This window comes from Rhincodon typus, chromosome 30 (assembly GCF_021869965.1).
Source record: "Rhincodon typus isolate 14 chromosome 30, sRhiTyp1.1, whole genome shotgun sequence".
Classification (NCBI taxonomy): domain Eukaryota; kingdom Metazoa; phylum Chordata; class Chondrichthyes; order Orectolobiformes; family Rhincodontidae; genus Rhincodon; species Rhincodon typus.
In genome coordinates this window covers 31,539,827-31,562,385 of record NC_063361.1, presented here as the reverse complement: position 1 = coordinate 31,562,385, position 22,559 = coordinate 31,539,827, and the positions used below count along the sequence as shown (strand labels likewise).

The 22,559-nt window shown below is 40.8% G+C and overlaps 1 protein-coding gene across 1 annotated transcript in view; it reads right to left on the bottom strand.

The window, feature by feature from the left end:
• Window positions 1-22,559, bottom strand: part of LOC109935240 (plexin domain-containing protein 1-like) — a 268,940-nt gene that overhangs the window by 1,032 nt on the left and 245,349 nt on the right. The window contains exon 13 of the mRNA XM_048614603.1: window positions 21,060-21,217. Coding sequence (XP_048470560.1) covers window positions 21,060-21,217 — 158 coding nt within the window. The remainder of the gene's footprint in view (window positions 1-21,059; window positions 21,218-22,559) is intronic.

Below are 22,559 nucleotides of genomic sequence, written 5' to 3'. Positions count from 1 at the left end.
AGAAGAGAGTCTAATCAATGAGGTAGATCCCTTTCTGTCATTTACTATTTGGGTTCCTTAAACTTGGAATCATCTGAGTAGCCGGATGAGTTAAAGAGGCAATGGTGAAGTTGAAATGAATGCTAACATGAATGAAATATAGAAGTTATAGCAACCAGAAAAGATTGAGTAAGCTGTTTTTTTGACCGCCTGGAGAAATGAAGACTGTGGGGCAGACAGGGGTCTTTAAAATAATGGAAGGGTATTCGATAAGGTAAACACATATTTCACACTTGTGGAGATGCCAAAACTAGAAGCTATAAATGCAAGATAGATACTGACAAAGCTAATTTGGAACTGAGGATAAACTTCTGTACCCAGACAGTGGTTAGAACATCGATTCCACCGCTATGTAGAGTGATTGACTGGGGGAGGCAGTAATGTAATGGTACTGTCACTAAGCTATTAACCAATAGGCTAATGCTCTGAAATGAGTTCAAATCCCATCAAAACTTTACCTGGTCTGGCCTACATGCTTTGACAGTAAAGTGGATAACTCTTAAATATCATCTGGGCAATTAGGGATGAACAATATATGCTGTCCTATCCAGTAATGCTCCACACTCTATGAGTGAATTTTAAAATAAAAAATGTGTGCATTTAAGAAGGAAGATAAACATACGGGTGTGAAAGGAATAGAAGGTTATCCTGGAGTGGTTGGAATGGGAGGTGGCTTATATGGAGCACAAGCGCTGAGATGGACCAGCTGAGTTAGGAAGTTGATGCCATTCAATGTCAATGTGAAAATTTGGGACCCTCCCACTGCTATTTGTCAAGGGACCAGAAATGAGGTATTACAATTATCAAGGAGGATTTTTAAAACTTCTGTCACTGGAACACAGAGCCATCTGATAGAATTTTTTAAAAATTCATGAAAGGATTGAGATTTTAAATATTGAAAAACTGCTTCTGGTGTTTTGAAGAATGAATAACCAAGGACATCATCACCAGAAGAATATAAAGAAGATCATTCTGCATGGAGGGTTTCTAGAATATGGAAAACCTTGCAATAAATGATGCAGAGCCGAGAACTTAATTTAAAAGAGAACTGGATCAGTATTTGGGAGCAAGTACAAATGATTACTGGGAATGAGCAGGGAGATGAGCTAGAGCAAATGAGGCACATTTTTCTCTTTAGTATATGTGTAAGGCTTTAACTGCCTGAAACATAAGTTGGAAGCTGCATTAGAAGTGTGGGATCTCTGAATCCCAAATTTCATTTTCATTCAGATAGTCTGTCTACAGAAGAAAACTCTTCACACTTTATAAATATAGCAGAGCGTCCCAAAGGATGTGGCAATGATGAGGGACAGCACACCTGTTCATCTGGGACTATTCCTGCAGGGAGCAGTATCCTTGGCAAGGTTGGGGGAGGTGGAGACAGAGGTCATGAGCAAGGGATATTGAAGGGAGGAAGGAAAGGCCAGGATTTCTGAATAGGAAACTTCTAAGAGTGGGTGAAGAACTAGGTAGGGGAATTGGAGCAGATATTGCTGGATCTGTAACCAGACTGAGTGGCCAGACGAAGCTCCCTGAGCTATGGGGAGAGAGATAGGGCAAAACAGCAGCCAGGGTATGGAGCAGAGTTGCAGACTGGTTGGTTAGCATTGAAGAGCCAGGCCTGCAAATAGTCAGACTGTAGCCACTGACTGTGGCTAGTCAGCTGGGAATTGGTAGTAGATTGAACCAACACTGCAGGGGATCTAGGTAGACCATCTGGGAAACAAAAACTTTGGGTTCAATAGGACACAAGGAAAGAAAGAGTCTGGGAAGCGAGGTAACTGGTGTTAAATGGTCACAGCAAGTTAGCAGTAGGAACTTTCTCAGCTGAACTCATTGCTCAGCTGATTAGATATCAGGACTTAAGTTCTGATGGATCTGTAACATCAGGCAAGTATCCATTGTAAATAGTTCATTTTTCTAAGTTATGTTTTTTGATTAATGTTTATAAGATTCATTTTTTTTAGAATCTTTCTGCAGTGTATTTGTTAAAATCATCTGTTACATAAGGTTAACAGAAAGGAAAATATAAAACATGCTACTAATTAACTCCTCTCACTGTTCCAAAATAAGTGGTCAGCTGTTATGATAAAGATACAGTCAGAGATGTACAGCATGGAAATAGACCCTTCAGTCCAACTTGTCCATGCCGACCAGATATTCTACATTAATATAGATCCATTTTCCCTCTTAACCCTTCCTATTCATATACCCATCCAGATGCCTTTTAAATGTTGTAATTGTCCCAAGCTCCACCACTTCCTCTGGCTGCTCATTCCATACACACACCACTCTCTATGTGAAAAGGCTGCTCCTTTGGTCCCTTTTAAATCATTCCCCTCTTACCATAAACCTATGCCCTCTAATTTTGGATTCCCCTATGAAATGGAAAAGACCTTGTCTATTCACCCTATCAATGCTCCTTATGATTTTATAAACCTCTATAAGGTCACCCCTCAGCCTCTGACACTCCAGGGAAAATAGCCCTAGCCTGTCCAGCCTCTCCCTATAGCTCAAACCCTCCAACTCTGAAAGCATCCTTGTAATTCTTTTCTGAACCCTTTCAAGTTTTATTCTGAACCCATTCTCTCAAAGGGTCATGAGCCTTTGGAACTCTCATCTTCAAAAGGCAGTGGAAACAAAACCTCTGATTTTTTTAAAGGCAGAAGTAGATTCTTGATGAGCAAAAGAGTGAAAAGTTGTTGGGGCTAGGTAGGAATGTGGAGTAATCAGATCTACCATGATCTATTGAGTGGCGGAGCAGCCTGAAGTGGCTGCCTGGACCCTTCCTATTCCTGATTCATATGTTGTACAGGTGCCCCAGGACAAGCTCCAGCCTATTCTCAGCTTCTGCAATACAGTGGGTTAACTGGGAATCAAATAAATGCTTTCAAACTCATTGAAAACTTTTGGAAAATTAGTGAAATGTTATTTTATTCAGTGCTCAGTCATTACTTCCTGTGTTTCAGTGAAAACGAGCTCCAGTCCTCTGAGCTTTGTTTTATAACACTTACTAGGCTTTCTAGGTATCACTGTTCTGAATCTAATTATATGTTTTTTTAAAGTTCTGATAGCATTTCAACAATGAGGTGACTGGAGCTGCACATAATATCACCAGAATTTTGACCATATATATCTCATATAACATGTATGCAGAGCTCAGAATCCCCTGGATCAAATAGGATATATGAGGAAGAAAGGAACAGAAGGTTACACTGACATGGTGAGTTGACTGAGGGTTGGAAGAGGTCCATATGAAGCATCAGCATTAGCACAGACCTGAATATCTTTGCTTCTGGTCTCCTATGCATTTCTAATTTTAATTGCTCCACCATTGGCAGGCGTCCCTTCAGCTGCTAGGCCTTAGGTTTTGAAATTCCCTTCATAAAACTTCTGCTGCTTCTCTCCCATTTTCTTTTTCCTTTTCCTTAAACCTTCCCCCACGCCTTGACCAAGCTTTTGGACACCTGCCCCAATTACCCTTATGTGGCCTAGTTTCAAATTCTGTTTGATCTCACATCTATTAAAGTGTCTTGCAATGGTTTATTATAAAAATGTTATTGTTGGGCTGGGATTACCATAATGCTATATTTTCAATTATTTGATTCCTGACCTCAAAGTCAATGCAGTGACAGAGTGGAGGTCAATTTGAATGACTGTGAATGATGGACTCCTTGATCATTCCAGCAGGTAGAGCCTGTGTCCTTTTAAACATTATTGGCTGTGGTGCCATGAAGGAATAAGCTACATAATCTGATTGATCTTTACATACACTGTAGAACTGAAACTATATGAAATAATTCATTCAGGGGAGGCAGTGCTGCAGCATTAATGTCACCGGACTTGTAATCCCGAGCCCCAGGTCAATATTTGGCGGAAATCGGTTCGAGTCCCAACATGGCAGACGAATTCAATAAAAGTCTGGAATGAAAAGCTTGTCTAATGCTGATGAGATGACCATTTGTCAATTGTTGTAGAAACTCATTTGCTCCACTAATGGCTTTTAGGGAAAGAAATCTGTCGTCCTTACCTAGTCTGTCCTACATGTGACTCCAGACCCCCAACAATGTGGTTGACTCTTAACTGCCCTCTGAGTAATTAGGGATGGGCAATAACTGCTGACCTGTCAGGCACGCCCACATCCCATGCACGATTAAAAAATAATCAATTCAACAATTATTGTTCAAGAACAATAACAGAAATTGGTGGAGAAACTCAACCAGTCTGGCAGCATCTGTGGAGAGAAAGCAGAGTTAATGTTTCTGCTCCAGTGATCCTTCTTCAGCATGAGTTCTTAAGGGTCACTGGACCTGAAACGCTAACTCTGATTTTTCCCCACAGATGCTGCCAGGCCTGCTGACTTCTTCCAGCAATTTCTGCTTTTGTTTCTGATTTCCAACATCTGCAGTTCATTAGTTTTTTTTATTGCTGATTGTGTGCGAGCAGTGAGTGCTGTCGTTAGAGATTGCCTGTCCCTTCTAAGCTCCATGGCTTGTTAAAGGTCGGCTCATGATGAAATGAACTCAGTAGTTATGCTGACCATAACAATGTGACTTTAGGAACAGTGTGACTTCAGGTTCAAATCAGAGCAAGGTAGCTTCCTAGTTTAATTTTATCCAGTCACATTAAAAATGAGATGACTGATGGAGATAATTGAACGAAAGGAACACGAAACACATCTAAACTTTTGAATGGTGAGCTTGAAAGTGATTATAACAAAATCCCTCCAGTCAGATGCTGACATCCAAAACTTACCAAAATAAACCTGAATATGGAGGATACTGAAAGTTCTGGCAATTGTCTGTGGGGCACAGGAAAGGAAGGTGGGAATGAAAGGGTCAAAGATGGCATGCCTTACTGTGAGCTAAACAGTGTTCCACAGGGAGTGCCTGGGAGAAATGGAAGGGGATAGGGTCAATTCTTCAGGAATTAAAGGTTAATCTCTAGATATGACTGCATGTGCATCAGGTGCAAGATTACACAAGGAGTTTTACTGTAACATCTTCAAGACTTTTTCTTTATCATTTAAAAAGATATTGGAAATGCAAACAGAAAGCACTGGAGAAACTGACAACATCTGTGGAGAGAGAAACTGAGTTAAGGCTCTGAGTCCAATATTTGTTCCAAAGAAGAGTTGTACTGGATTTGAAACATTCACTCTATTACTCTCTCCACAGATGCTGCCAGATCTCTGAGTTTCTCCAGCACTTTCTACTTTTATTTCAGATTTCCAGTATTTGCAGTACTTTACTTCTACAAAAAAAAAATCTGGAGATCACAAAAGTAGTTGTTTGGCTGAAGAGGGAGGTGCAGGGAATCAATAAATGCTAAAATCTCCAACAAACATATATAATGTTGAAACCAAAAAAGATAGGAACTAAGTATTGGATTTTTAGTTCAAGATCAAGATTCCCGAAGGAAGATTTTCCATGTGGTTACTTTATTTATAGGGCTGTCCCCATGGGAGAAAACAAAGTAAATATTGACAGTGCATGTTCTAGATTAATTAATTGTTTCTCTCTCTAATTATTTGCCTCTCAAACAGATACTGTTTCCCAGCTACATGTTGAAGTGACCAGCCTTTTAAATTGAATAATATAGAATGTACTGCAACAGAAACAGGCCATTCAGCCCCACTGGCCTATACTAGCATTTATGCTCCTCTTTTCATCTATCAGTATATTTTTCCATTCCATTGTTTTTTATGCATTTGTTTAGCTTCCACTTACTTTTTTCATGAGGCTAACCAATAGATGCCTCTCCGACAATGGGTTGATTCATACAATCCTTTCTCTCCTCGGTATCTATACACCTATCCAACCTCCACCATGGCTTACTGGATAATGATCAGGACCTGTTTTCTCCCTTCCTGAGCCAACAGCAATAACTCCAACAGTAGAGCTGTCATTGCCATTTTATCAGCAATCTAATGACCAGACTTAGTACTTGTTGTTAATGCATAACATGCACTAACTTCAAAGGACCAACATTAAAGCAAAAAAATCTTTAATACCAATCTCTACTAGAGATTTTCAGAATGGCTATAACTAAAAACATTTTGTGCGGGACTTCCCTGCTGCCAAAATATGTGGTTGTTATAAACATAGACCAGTAATAAGTAGAATGATACATGACATAATACTCTGTTTTAGAAAGAATGGAAAAAGTGATTTGGGAATGAAGGAGGTTTCCTTGGAATCATCTGCCTTTGTGATGCTCGCTTTTCATTTTGCTTTAAAATCCAACAAAGCTGCTGGGGCGCTGGGAAATTTATAATTTTAGCAACTGATATTTCTTAGCCTTTCGTTCCTACATGCACCCATCACCACGTCATGTTGAAAGACAGATGTATATTGTAACAGAGTGCTGGAGAGACTCAGCAGGTCTGGAAGCATCTGTGGAGAGAGAAACACAGTTAACTTTTTGAGTTCGGTATGACTCTTCTTCAGAACTAGAGATCTCTGCTGAGTCTCTCCAGCATTCATTGTGTTTGTTTGAGATTTCCAGCACTCACAGTATTTTGTCTTTATGGAAGGGTCATGCATGTTCACTGTGCTGTATTCTGAAGGTAGGTCTGATGCATGGCCATGGTTAGTATATCTGCACCTGGTAAAGACACGAGAGGGTAATTTAGGGATACCAACTTATGGTAGGTCATATATCACCAGACCTCCAATATGTATATGCTCCTGTTCTTACTCTTTTGTTGTCAGGTGTGTGATAAGTCCATATTTGCTTTTTGCCAATTAGTAATCAGACACTGAAAAGAAAACAAAGAACCGTGGATGCTGGTAATCAGCAACAAATCAGAAATTGCTGGAAAAGCTCAGCAGGTCTGGCAGCATCTGAGGAGAAAAAGCAGAGTTAACATTTCGGGTCCAGTGACCCTTCCTCAGAACTGATTCTGAGCAAGGGTAATAAAACCCAAAAATTAACGCTGCTTTCTCTCCACAGACGTTGCCAATCCTGCAGAATTTTTCTAGCAATTTCTGTTTTTGTTTCACTTCATTACCAGGATGGATGTTTCTTGACAGTCAATCAAGTGCATTTCCTTATCTCTGTATCAGCAATATTCTTAGAGCTAAAACATAAAACTGTTCAAAGAAAATTTTAGACAAAGGTTTTAAGCAGGCCCCTATAATTTTTCTCATGAATTGGTTACAAGAGTGTCCTGGAAATTAATTTTCAACTCGTACAGTCTAAGCTCAATCCAAGAAACATAGGAAATAGGAGCAGGAGTAGGCCATTTGGCCCTTTGAGTCTGCTCTGCTGTTCAATGTGATCTTGGCTGATCAGTATTCGGCTCCCTCTTTCTCCCCCACATCCTTTGATCATTTCAGCCCTAAGAACTATATCCAATTCCTTCTTGAAAACGTTCAATATTTTGGCCTCAGCCACTTTCTGTGGCAGAGAATTCCCCAAGCTCACCACTCTCTGGGTGAAGACATTTCTCCTCATCTCCTCATCCGAGAGTGTTAGCAACAACTGTGGGACGTACTTTGGGGGATTCTGCAACTTGTCCATTTAGCACAAGACTCACAGAAATCCCTGTAACTAAACCTCCCAAGATTTAATTATCAGTGTAGCACACAGCCTTGGTAATGTGGCAATTACAACTTTCTAAGGCTCTTGAGTGACAACTAAGGAAGAGATCTTAATAAGTAATTTGGCCATCGGAAGGTTAAATCACTTAATATTGATGATTTTTTCTGTGCTCATTTCAAAGATGACCCCCATTGTGCAGTCCTTAGTGTCGATTTAGTTTACCACCTGAATTCCTGTTGTATACCGGTGGAGCATATGTTGGCGCTGTTACAGGACAGACTTATGTGGAACATCAGCCTCATAATACAACCCCTTTCACCCGTATTTCATCAACCTTTCTTGGTGAATTAAATATTTCTTTCATTTGCATTCTCATCATCCTCATTCCTGTGCCCCACAAAAGTAGGATCATGATTCAGAGAAAATTGGTTAACTGCCAATTCCTATGAGACAACAAGAAAGAAAGAACTTACATTTATTTATCACCTTCTATAACTACATTCCAAATTGCTTTACAGTTGTGGTTCCCGTTATACTATAGGAAGCACTGTAACCAATCTGTAATAAGCACGGCTCCACAAACAATCAGATAAATCTGTCTTTGTGATGTTGTTTGGTGGATAGCTGGGGAAACTTTCCCTGCTTTCCTGCAAAGTAGTGCCACAGGATCACTTGCACTCACCAGAGCGAACAGGTGAATGGTACATGCAGAAGAGGACACCTCCTAAAAGTGCAGCACTCCCTCAGAACTGCCAGGGTTCACAATTGACCAGGCTTCACATGCTGCTGCACGCTGCAACCCCCACCACACCCTCCACCCACCCTCGCCACCCTATCATTGCCCAGTACCCAACGACCCGCACGAAAGTAAATGATCCTTCTGAGAGAAAATTACACAGCTCCAAAAGAGCCCCCTGGTGGAATCTCAGTCCTTCAGGCTCAACATTGAACAACCCTCTGGTTTTAGAGTAATAGGACGTTCTCTCCAAATGTTCCAACTTTAATGGTGAGCACTTATCAGCCACCAAGTGAAAATTCACCAGATGTCTTTCACCTAATGCTCCACCGACACCAAGAGGATTTGAGTATCAGAGCAGGGATGACTTCCTGCAATTGTACAGGGCCTCAATGAGACTACACGCAGAGTATTGTGTACAGTTTTGGTCTCCTTATCTGAGGAAGAATGTTCTGGATATGGAGGGCATGAAATGAAGCTGTACCAGACTGATTCCTGAGATAAAAACCGATAGAACTGCGGATACTGTGAATCAGAGACAAATACAGGAGTTGGAGATAGTAATAACTGCAGATGCTGGAAGTCAGAGTCGATACAGTGTGGAGCTGGAGGAACAGAGCAGGTCAGGCAGCATCAGAGGAGCAGGAAAGTCGATGTTTCGGGTTGGGACCCTTCATTGATGAACTGTTCTGAGGAAGGGTCATCACACCTGAAACATTAACTTTGAATTCTCTTCACAGATGCTGCCATACCTGCTGTCTCCTGGGATGGCAGGACTGACATACGAAGGTCTGACAGACTGGATCAGTTAGGATTATATCCATCGGAGTTTAGAAGAATGAGTGGGGATTTCATAGAAACCCTTAAAATTCTAACAGATCTATACAGGATAAACTCCGGAAGGATGTTCCCAATAACTGGGGAGTCCAGAATCAAGGGTCACAGTCTCAGGATACAGGATGGGCCATTTAAGACAGAGATGAGGAGAAATATCTTCACCCAGAGAGTAGTGAGCCTGTGGAATTCTCCACCACAGAATATGGTTAATGCAAAACATTGAATGTTTTCAAGAGGAGTTAGATATAGTTCTTATGGCTAAAGGGATCAAAGGGTATGTGGAGAAAGTGGGAACAGGGGACTGAGTTGGATAATCATATTTAATGGTGGATCAGGCTCAAAGGGCCGAATGGCCTACTCCTGCTCCTATTTTCTATGTCTCCAAGACACCATATTGGAACTGAAGGAACAGGCTGCTATAATGTCAAAGGCTACTGTGCTGCTCCCCTCATACTAAACACCAATGTTTAACCATGCCACCTATACCCTATCCAACATTTCGGCAGAATGGCAAGCTTTGAACTCTGGAGGTGAGAGTGGCCCTTGCTTAAATAAGTTCAGGACACGTCAGGGCCTCTATCACCAGTGGGGGCGACGGGGGCACGATTTCTATACAAACCCTTAATATGGAGTGACACAAACAATGCTGCACCTAACTGAGGAGTGTCCACTCTTCAGACTGAGCTGAGGACTAATCACCTCAGTCTCAGCAAAATGAGGAAAGGTATCACTTGGCTTCAGGGATTTGCATTCGCGAAGTAAATAACAGAACAGTAGAATGATGCATCAGTCACAATTCTGTGCTCAGATCTCAGGATTGTGATTGGAAACTACAACCTATTGATTCCAAGGCTCAAGGTAGCAATAGCCAATCACCTCCATGAAGATTCCACTCAACTTAAGTTGAATCTGAATTTCATGAGCTCTGCATGTACAGCAATTTTTGTCATTAGCTCTTGAGCTGTGGTTCTCTGGTTATTACAATGTTGCACACTTATTTCCCTAGCATGGATATCCAGGAAGACCTCTGTGCACCATATGTGGCAACACTAAATGGTACCTTATAAAGCTGGTTACAATTTAACACTCGGCATGAGCAGTAACAGAAATAATTGGTTAATTAAAAGGATTTCAATTGGACTTGATTCTTGGAATAAGATTTAAAATTGAAAAAATATGGAACAAGTCCATCAAAGCTCACTTTAGTTTTGATCACAGAGGCAGCTCACCACCACCTTCCCGGTGGTAATTAGGGTTGGGTAATAAATACTGATCCAGCCAATGATGCCCACATCCTGTGAACATATAAGAACAACTCGTTTCACAAGGGAGAAATGATTCACTCCATCACAGACTCTGTCTGAAGAAGGGTCACTGAACTCGAAACATTAACTCGTGATTTTCTCTCCACAGATAGTCCTAGACCCACCGAGATTTTCCAGCAATTTCTTTTCATTTTTTTTTCCAGATTCTATCTACACCGCTCCAGTAATCTCCTAACGGGAAGTTCAATCTGGACAATATAAGAATCCTAAAGGCAATGAAGCAATGATGCCAGAATATACATCTAGCCTCATATGATCAATGTTGATATCCTGTCTTCCATAAAAAATACCCATGGTCCTTTTCTCCAGTCTCAAAGTAAGTATTTTATTGGAAGTCTAAGAATTGGTCTCAGTCAAAAGGAAACTGCATTTATATAACCCCTTTAACTTAGTAAATATTATGGGGTGTTCCTCAGAGAAGAAGTAGTTAGTCAGTAATGGAGTGAAGGGAGACAGGTAATAGTCTATACTCATCTCCAGAACCTCTAAGCCTGTTCTCAACCAGAGCCTTTTCCAACTACATTTTGAACCAATTAATTGCTGTGGCATTGATTTTTGTTTTCATGAGTTTGGTTGACTTATCAACCAATAATCTTGCTGAAGATCATGAGTTGAATTATACTCGAAACTATACTGCCACCAATTCAGGTACAGGTCATTGATGTACAACGGCCTTACTCTTCTCTGGGGAATCTTCTGGTGGAGATATCGGCAAACCTTTAGGACCAAAATCTTGTGCAACACAAACTTATACACCACAGCAAGTGTGTATTTTCAGTCTAGTTTGTACAAGTGAAAAAATGTACAAGGAGAACAACTATTGTGGATGCAATAATGTCCCCTGATTTTTATTCACTAAATTAAATTAAATTGTCTTGCAGATAAGAGTCTATAAACAAAGTACTCAGAGGACAGAAAATCAATCTTGGATAACTCTGAACTGAAAATATGATCTGAAATAAAAAGTTAATCATACAAAATTGATTTATAGGTGATAAATAACTATACTGTGAGAAAATGAAGTTTGCCATTGGGTTGAATTCTTCTTGCAAGTGCTCTAAAGAGGTCTCTATTGTGCTGAAACTCTTACAGCTGAGCCACTGTGTATTGATACTCACTTATCTGTGCTTTGGAACAGGAATGAAACTGATTATAGCTATGTGCCACGTGCTTTTTAGAAATGATGATGATATTCCACTTCACAATATGGTTTCACCTCTCCCAAGCAACATGGTTTTAAAAAAGGGCCATTTGAATATGCATCACTTAGGGATAAAGATGCTTGAGAGTGACAAATAATTGGAAAGTGACTGTACATAAAAGTTGCTATGTTGCTAACATGCTCTCTTCCCAGTTTGTGCTTCTAATCAGTTACTATGTGCAGTTTCACGGGTTGAATTTAAAATTAATGAACATTCATGTCCATCGCTTTTCTCTTCAGATCACAGCTTGATTCACTGCTCCTTCCCATTATATAAGTTTATTTCTCAAAAGCACCAAATCTAGCCCAGTGACAACTGTAAGGCCGATTTCAATGAGACGATAGCCAAGGGAGTGCATTGTGTCTTTTGCCATAATGCTATGATGGTAATGCAGCTTTCAGAACGATCTTTGTGCGATATTGCAATCCCACTTAACTCCAGATTAGCTTGTGATCATAACAACATATTTTATATGCTTACACAGGATACATGGTCCAGCAAAAGACTAGGCAGCCCAAACAGTCCATGCTGATCTACATGCTTCTGGGGTTTGGTTAGCTCAGTTGGCTGGATGGCCAGTCTCTGATACAGAGCAATACCAACAGTGTGGGTTCAATTCCTACACCATTTGAAGTTGCCATGAAAGACTCTCCTTCTCAACCTCGCCCCTTGTGTGGTGACCCTCAGGTTAAACCACCACTAGGCATTGCTTTCCAATGAGAAAATGGGACTACAGTGACACTATATGCTTCATTTGAGATTTCTCACATTTTTCTCAGCTAGATTCACCACCGTAAGCACATATGCTTGTCCAGTTTCTCCTTAAATGTGTTTATATTAATCACTTCCATTACTCCCTGTAGGAGCGAGTTCTACTTTTTGGGTGAAGAAGTTTCTCCTATATTCCCTGTTTGATTTCTTGGTGGTTTTCTTGTGTTTATAGCCTCAAGTTATGCGCATCCACACAACAGGATAAATTCTCTGCATATCCACTCTATCAAAACCTCTCATCATCTTAAAGGTCTCTATTAGGTCAGTCTTCAGTCTACTTTTCTCAGGAGAACAGAGACCTGGTCTGTCAATCCTTTCCTGATATTTATGCCCACACATTTCTGCTATCATCCTGTAAGTTTCTAAATCCTCTCAGTGTTTCTGTATTGTGACAATACTATTGCTTTAAGTGATGTACCTTATTCCCAGTTTTCTTTTATGAAGAAACGTTGAGATTAGAGGTGCCGATCAGTATACTTCAAAGCCCATAAATAAACGGTTTGTGAGGCCTTGTTTTTTTTTAAAGTTGGAACAATAGACACAGCCTGAATGAGTGGGGTTTCGCTCCCAAACAGCCAGGATTTTTAGTTTTAGTTTTTCAGCAGCAGTTACTGGGGTCTTGAAGCTGGGTTTGGAAACTGCAGTTGAGGCCAAAACATTGAAAATTTTGGCCTCAAATGCTTTCTGTGGTAGAGAATTCCACAGGCACACCATTCTTTAAGTGAAGACATTTCTGCTCCTCTCAGTCCTAAATGGTTTACTCTGTATTTTTAGATAGTGACTCCTGCTTCTGAGCTTACAGCTTTTATTTAACATAGTGAATAATAACCATCTAGAGGAGAAGGGTCTCACAAGGGTCAGGGGAGAACCAGCTCCCAGTAGTCAGATAATCTTTCTCTGTTGATGCGGACTATCTTATTTACATTAGCCCTTTACATGACATTTTATGGCCTTGCCGACCTGTGGTCCAACCTATGATGATATATTGCTTTTAATGGAGCAAAACATCCCAAAGCACTTCATGGGACCTCTTGGTCTCTAATATGCATGATGTCTCTAAGGGGATGTTAGGTCAGGTGACCAAAACCTTGGTCAAAGAGGTCATTTTTTAAGCAGCAACTTAAAAGAGAAGAGACAGAGAGAGGCAGATCAGGGAGGAAGATTAGAATTTAGGCAGCTGAAGGTACAGCTACCAATGGTATAACAACTAAATCAGGGAACCTACAAGGTGCAATTATTGGAGGGGAACATGGATTCTACTCACATTGTTAACAGAGATCAGCAGATTTCTTTTAAACTAAATCTCAAATTCTCAAAGCAAGGCTTGACATTATCTAGGTAAATAGCTAAACCTCATGGATTACCAATAGAACCACAATAGTAATCATCTCTTTAGGATGTTGCTCCATTGTATTATCTGGAGCCAAGTACCTTATTCACTTGTGACAGAGCTATCCCTCCAGGTTCCACTAGTGAGTTTGGCTGGTGGTGAGGAGTGAAAATTGGCTAAATGCCCTGAGGCAAATTCCCTGCCCTAGTATCTACCTCTGAAAATAAAAAATGCTAGACATCACAGCAGGTCAGGTGGTATTCACAGCGAGAAAGCAAACTAATGTTTTGAGTCTAGATGACTTGTCATCAGACTCAACATCATGTCAAGATAGTCATCTAGACTCGAAACATTAGCTTGCTTTCTCTGCATGGATGCTACCTGACCTGCTCTGACCTCCAGCATTTTCAGTACAGATTCCAGCATCTGCAGTAATTTGATCCTACCTGGCATCCGCCTCCTTTAGCTTAAGTCATGCTTGCGTCTGATATTGTGTAGATGCTAACAAAGAACTGAACTAAAACAGGTTACCGTTAATACTGGGGATATCCAGGTCAAAGAAAAAGTGTCCTCTGTGGCTCAGTCAGTGACTCTTTCGCCTCTGAGTCACAAAGCTCTGGGTTCATGTCCTCCTCTGAGGCTTGTACTTAAAAGTTGAGGCTGCCCCTCCATGCACTACTGCGGAAGCAGTACACTGTCAGTGGTACTGTCCTATGGATGAACTGTTAAACAAGGCTCTGTGTAGGTGGATGAAAACAATTTCATGGCACTATTTCAAAATTAGAGCAAGGGAATCCTTCCCTGCTGACTTGACCAATACTTATCTCTCAATCAACATTACAAAAAAAAACGTTATGGTCATTGTAACGTTGCTGTTTGTGGGAACTTGCTGTCATGTTTCCTACATTGCAACAGTGACCTCCCTTCAAAAAGTACTTAAAATTGGTTGCAAAGTGTGTTGAGATGAAAGGCGCTGCATAAATGCAAGTCTTCCTGTTTTTCAAACAGTGAGCCATGCCTGATTCAGTCTGCAATGTTGGTGAGAGTGAGGCTGAAACCTCATTAGAGAACCCAGAAGATTATAGTTCCCATTGGATCAGTTTTATATTTAGAATCTAAGCATCAGGATCACTGAAAATGCCAATGTTCTTTCATTAAGCATCTGAGTGCTATAACGGAAGAATTACGACCCAGTTGCAAATGTATTAAAATTCAAAATTAGAAGCAACAACTTCCCCAGGGTCCTTTTCACATGAAGCTTTTTAATTCTATAATGGTATATTCTATCACAGCAGAAAAGTCATGTAGGCTGTCGATCTTTAGAAACAACACTAGCTTCCAGACAAATTGGTTTAAAACATGATGATTGGTGCTCCTAGCATTTGCAATACTGAAATAAGAGTGATGTCAGCATTTTGAAGGAGCTGTCCCCTTGATTCATGTCCCTTTGAAATTTTCAAACATTTATCCACTTAACATTTTAAAAGTGCCTGTGGATTTTACTTCTGTCAACCACCTGTGCTCACTGAAAATCCTCCCAGCCTCTTCCTTTGAATTTTTGTTTTATTGACTTGTGGGACGTGGCTGTTGATGGCTTAGCCAGCATTTCTTGCCCATCCCTAGTTGCCCTTGAGAAGGTGGTAGTGAGCTGCCTTCTTGAACCATGGCAGTCCATGTGCTGCAGGTAGACCCACAATGCCCTTAAGGAAGGAATTCCAGGATTTTGACCAATGATAGTGAAGGAATTGTGATATATTTCCAAGTCAGGATGGTGAGGGGCATGGAGGGGATTTTGCAGGTGGTGGTGTTCTCATGTACCTGCCACCCTTGTCCTTCTAGATGGAAGTGGTCATGGGTTTGGAAGCTGCTGTCTTAGGATATGTAGTTAATTTCTGCAATGCATCTTGTAGATAGTACATATGCTGCTACTGAGCTTCAGCTCAGAATGTTTGTGGATCTGGTATCAATCAAGCAGGCTGCTTTGTCCTGGATGGTGTCAGGCTTCTTGAGTGTTGTTGGAGCTGTACTCAGCCAGACAAATGGGGATTATTCCATCACACTTCTGCCTTGTGCCTTGTAGATGGTGGAAATGCATTGAGCAGTCAGGAGATGAGTTACTTATTATAGTATTCCTAGTCTCTGCGATAATTTTTAATTATGTTAAATTCATGTCCTCTAGTTAGTGATTCACTGCCCAGCAGAATCATTACTCCAATGACGCCTTTGTAATTTTTCATATTTTTAACAGTGTTAAATGTTTATATTATTAAATTATCTCCCTTTCTCCTCTAGTTCTGCCACATTATGGTAAAATTGCTATATTTCCAAACTGCTCTTTCCTTTCCATTCTGATAGGTTACCATTCCTGGAAAGTTCCTAATTCTCCAGACTATGGTTCGTTTCTTTATTCTTGGAGATGGTCCACTTTTAAACACAACCAATTCCAAAATAAAAACACAGGCTTAAATCAGAGTTAACTCTCATACATGTGTGATGAAAGTGTACAAGGTTTCGTTATCATTTTTGGAATTCTGAGTTTTACAATGGAGGCAGATGGATTTTAATTTCAGTTCTGTGAAAGTAACTGATTTCGTTAAGGGGTCAGAAAGTCATTTGAAACAGTGACTTAAATACATCATTTCAAAGGAAACATGTGTTTCAGTTAAATGTCTGAGCGGTATATGTGTTAATGGATGAAATGTTTATATCGTTGAGTGTACAACACGGAAACAGGTGCACTAGTTTAGCTTTCACTTCCATTCAGAAGAATTAGGAACAAAAACAAAGTTGCTGGAAAAGCTCAGCAGGTCTGGCAGCATTTGTGAAGGAAAAAACAGAGTTAACGTTTCAGGTCCGGTGACCCTTCCTCAGAGGACCCGAAACATTAACTCTGTTTTTTCCTTCACAGACACTGCCAGACCTGCTGAACTTTTCCAGCAACTTCATTTTTGTTCCTGATTTACAGCATCTGCAGTTCTTTCGGTTTTTACTCAGAAGAATTAGGACTTCAGTTCAGGACAACAGTTTCATGAGCAGAAGGGTTTTAGTTTGTCAGTTTTCCAAATTTTGAGAATTTGTACAGATGTTTTCAAATGGTCAGAACGAGAAGGGAGTTCAGCAGCAAAACTGGAAAGATGTCATTAAACTGTCTCAGCACTCCAACAGGAGATCTGGAAAGAGACAGCTGAATAAAAAAGTGAAGGATTGAGATAGGGATTTTTCTGGGATTAAGTATCAGTAATGGATTTTGCAGGAAACCAGGTTGAAATTTTGCTTTGCTGTTTATGTTAAGATCTTTCTACACTGTGCTGTACATAGCGTTGTTTGATTTTGTGAAATAAACTTGTTTTGTTATAGAATATTTGGAGCCTTCCGTGAATACGTTTCAGTGCCTAACCACCACAGTAACATGGGACTGGGCTTGCCCAGTATTACCATCTACTAGAACCAGAACACAAACACAGGTGCCCAATAGTTTGGGCAGTATAGAGCTGCACTGGATCAAACTCTTTTTTTGTGCATTTTGTTCAGTTGCTAATAGAGCTGTAGAAGGCTGAAAAGATTGCTGCTTAGCTCTAAGCAAACTGGTTTGCAATCAAAGAGCTTTCTATATAGAGAGGGCAACAAATTCATCGAAACTTAACCTGCCCACCTCCATACCAATCTTGAAAATGGGAGAAGACCATAACATATGGAGATAAAATGAGGCCATTCAGCCCATTCAGTCTGCTCCACCATTCGATTATGGCTGATATGTTTCTCAACCCCATTCTCCTGCCTTCTCCCTGTAACCTTTGATCTCCCTACCAATCAGGAACCTCTTTATCTCCATCTTAAATACACTCAATGACTTAGTCTCCACAGCCCTCTGTGGCAATGAGTTCCACAGATTCACTACCCTCTGGCTAAATTCCTCCTCATCTTAGTTCTAAAGAGTCGTCTCTTCATTCTGAGGCTGTGCCCTCAGCTCTGAGTGGAAACATCTCTCCATGCCCACTCACTCCAGGCCTCTCAGTATTCTGTAAATTTCAATCAGATTCCCCCCTCATCCTTCTAAACTCCATTGAGTACATAACCAGAGACCTCAACTGCTCCTCATGTGAGGAGCCCTTCATTCTTGTAAACCTCCTTTAGACCCCCTCCACCACCAGCACATTCTTCCGTAAATATGCGGCCCAAAGCTGCTCATAATATTCAAAATGCGGTCTGACCAGGGCCTTATACAACCTGAGCAGTACATCTGCTCTTGTATTCTAACCCTCTCCAAATGAATGCTAACATTGCATTTGCCTTCCTAACTGCCAACTGAACCTGCATGTTAACTTTAAGAGAATGCCGAATCATGGTCACTGGACCAGGCATTAGGATCTTTACAGCCTGCACATTTCAAAAAGATTACGATTGAACCATATCCTACACCATTCAAACATCTTGGATCCTCATCTTCTACTATCTTTGGAATGAAAAAAAAATACTGATCTCAGGTTTACAAGAATCTATTGAGATGGACATTAGAAATCTGAAACTTAAGCAGAAAGTTACACCCTGTAATTTTCATTGTGTTTTGATCCCTGGCAAAATATCATTAGCTTTAAACATTAAAGCTGTCTCTCTCTTGACAGATGTTACCAAATCTCTGAGTATTTCTAGCATTTTCTGTTACAAGACACTATAAACCTATCAAGCCTGCTGTGTCATCCAACAGGATGGTAGCTGACGTTCTGCTTCAATTTTACCCTCCCGCCTTCTCCCAGAGGGATTAAAAAACCCATTGATCCCAACCCTGAGTATATTGAATGATGGAGCATCTGCAACTCTCTGGGTCAGAAACTATGTGAATTTTTTTTGATTTGCTTGGCATTTCTAGTTAGCTAGCATTTATTTCCCATCCTTAATTGCCCAGAGGGCAGTTGAGAGTCAACCACATTGCTGTGAGTCTGGAGTCACATGTAGGCCAGACCAGGTCAGGATGGCAGATTTCCATCCTTAAAGGATATTAGTGAACCAGATGGGTTTGTACTACAATCCACAAATGGTTACATGGTCACCATTAGATCAGCTTTTTAATTCCAGATTTTTAATGAATTCAAATATCACCATCTGCCATGGTGGGATTTGAACCTGTGTCAACAGAATATTAGTCTGTAACTCTGCATTACTAGCCCAGTGACAGTCTCTGCCTCCCCAGTTCCGTAAATTCACAATCATTTGTATGGAGATATTTCTTTCCATCCCATTACAGAGGTGAAGCTGAAAGTTATGCAATTTTGATGGAAATATGCATAACAAGGAGAACCTTTCAAAAAAAGTCACATAAATTTTAATTCATCAGTTTCAAAGCAGGCTCTAGGTTCAACAATCTGTTGTGGAGCTTTTATGGGTTTCACGTGCTATTGGATTAGACAGTGAAGAGGAGCTCAGCTTACTTCAATTTAAAATTGTGACTCATTTCAAAGGCGATTTTATTTCCTCACAGAAGTCAGTAATTTACTGTCTCCTCTCCTTCTGCTTTGCTGTACTAAATCCTCAACTTCCTGTTTTGACTTACATTACTGAAACTGTCATATTCCATCTCAAAATGTCAAGCCCTGGGTGATGAGCAGTAATTTATTCCTATTGTAATTACAAAAACATTGGACCTGACTGGAATTTTACTTGTGCATTGGAGGAACAGACCTTGGAAAAGCCTATGGAATGAGTGCCACCTCCCAGAACATATTCTGCAAATATTTAAATGCTGTTGCTGCTATTTTAGAGACTATTCTTCATGCATGGCCTGGATACTGAGCGTCAATAAACTATCTAACCATGAAGATAAAGTCTGACGAGTTTTTGTCATTAGGTGATGTCATTTGAGGTAGATGGCAATGCAATATCATCACCAAAAACGAGAAAAATCTGTGAGTAGGTCACCTCATTTCCCCCTTTGGTTCAGACTTTGGTTGACTTGAGGAGATGGTGGCGCACAATCATAGACATCTACAGGACAGAAAGATGCCCTTTGGCCCATCAACTCTGCACTGGTCAAAAACAACCACCTAACCATTCTAAGCCCATTTTCCATAGGCCCATAGCCATATGTGCTTTGATATCACAAGTGCACATTGAAATACTTCTCAAATATTATGAGGTCTTCTCTTCTATAAACCTTTCAGGCAGTGAGTTCCCGATTCCCACTACCCTCTGGGTGAAAAACATTTTCCTCACATCTCCTCTAAACTCCTATCCCTTAGATCTATGTTCTCTGGTCATTGATCCCTCTACCAAGGGGAAAAAGTTTCCTCCTCTCTATGCCTCCTTCATTTATACATTTCAATCTTGCCCCTCTCAATCTCCTCTGCTTTAAGTCTCAGTATTAATTTCAGCGGACCAGTGGTGCAGAAGTGCAGGCTAAAGCTGTGGAGAAAAATTCAGTTCCCACCATGGCAACTTGTGGAATTTGTATTTGCTTAATAAATTTAGAATATAAGGCTAATCTCAGTGATGGTGACCATGACAATTATCACTGGTTGTTGAACAAAAAAACACCTGGTTCACTAATGTCTTTCAGGGAATGAAATTTGCTGTCCTTACCTGCTCTGGTGTACAGGAGACTCCAACTGTGGTTGACTCCTGACTGCCCTCTGATATAACTGAGCAAACCACACAGTTCAAGGACAATTAGAGAGGGGCAACAAATGCTGGCCTGGCAAGCAATTGCACAACAGAGCAAAGGAATCGGGGCCCCTGGATGTCAGAAACTGATGGGTATACCCAAGATAGAGTCATAGTCATAGAGATGTACAGCACGGAAACAGACCCTTCGGTCCAACTCGTTCATGCCGACCAGATATCCTAAATTAATCTAGTCCCATTTACCAGCATTTGGCCCATATCCCTGTCAACCTTTCCTATTCATGTGCCCATCCAGACTCCTTTTAAATGTTGTAATTGTACCAACCTCCACCACTTCCTCCAGCAGTTCATTCCCTACATGCATCACCCTCTCTGTGAAAAAGTTACCCCTTAGGTCCCTTTTAAATCTTTCCCCTCTCACCTTAAACCTGTGCCCTTTGGGACTCCCCTACCCTCAGGAAAAGACCTTGTCTATTTACCCTATACATATCCCTCATCATTTTATAAACTTCTATGAGGTCACCCCTCAGCCTCCAACGCGCCAGAGAAAATAGCCCTGGCCTATTCAGCCTCTCTCTATTGCTCAAACCCTCCAACCCTGCCAACAGATATGTATCCATTTCATTTTAATTGGTATCATAAAAGAAATTGCAGCTCACCTCAATAAAAAATAAGGCAGCGGGAGACAGGGGATGACTGCTAATGTAGATGATGCCCAGAATAATGACAGCGATGACAATAACTGCCAGCACAATGCCCACTACCACACCGGTGTGCAGCGGACCTTTCTTATCCGAGGGACTGTCATCTGTGATATCTGTAAGAAAACACAGGGAACGGTGGGGGAGAAGTTAATAATTAGCTACAGGGTCATATGCTGAGATTCAACCATCCCGACAACACAAGATTCGCATTAAATATTTAAACATTTACAACAGCGACTGCACTTCAAATATACTGCATCAGTGGCAAACCAGTTTAGGATGTCATGAGGTTGTCAATGCATTTCTCTTTTGTTTTATTTTGAAAATGGCTTATTAAATGGCTGAATGAATATGCAGCATGCTGCATTCAATAGACCATCTGCACTGAAAGCACGGGCCTGAATGGTCCCAATGAAGGAAGTGTAGGGGATTGTTTTATATTAGTTCTGCAAAATCCCAGCATCTATTTATTTCTTAAATATCTCTGGTTTCCAGGCTTCATTCGCACTTTCTGGCTGATAGGGATTTTTTTTTTGCCTTCTCCTGTATGTGGAATTGAAGTCAAATGTGAGCATACACACCAGCTTCACACTGAATGACCCAGCTACTCTCACTAGTTACAGTGGGCTGGCTGCTGCTGGGTGCTGCTCACTCCTTCCGGTTCAGCTTCTCGGGACAACCAGGACTGGGAAGTCACACATGATGCTGGAATCACAGAATTGCTACAACACAGCGGGAGGCCATTCGGCCCATCATGGCCACACCAGTTCTATTACCTAGTGCCAATCTTCTCCTTTATCTCCATAACCCTGCACAGTATTTGTATCTGAATAATAACCCAATGCCCCTCCTGAATGCTTTAAATGAACCTGCTTCCACCACATTTCCAGGTAGTGCATTCCAGACCCTAACTACTTGCTGTGTGAAAAAATTTATCTTTGATCATCCTTGTTTTATTTGCAGATTACTTTACACCTATGCCCCTTTGATCTTGCTTCCCTTATGAGTGGGAACAGCTTCTCTTGATTTACTCTATCCAGTCCGCTCATGATTTCGAAAACCTCTATCAAATCTCTTCTTAGCATTTTTCTCCCCAGTGCAAAACAATCTCAGCTTCTTCAATCCATTCTGATTGCTGAAGTTTCTCATTCCTGGAATCACTCTTGTAAATCATTTCTGCACTCTCTCTCTCTCTTTTTAAGAGCTGTTAGTGTTTTCTTATTTGTACGCACATTGAACTAATGCAAGGACAGATCAGGGACTAGATCATTGATCAGTGACACTCCTCAATGAATTTATTCCTCTGTGATTAGCTGCAACCTTTGAATGGCATGATTTCTTCTCTTATCCGGTATGTCAGATACTTCACCGATTGATGCCCAAAATTTTGTAACTCCAGATTGATTGATCAGCACTTCATGTTCGGGTGTCAAATAGACTGGGAGGAATCTGAGG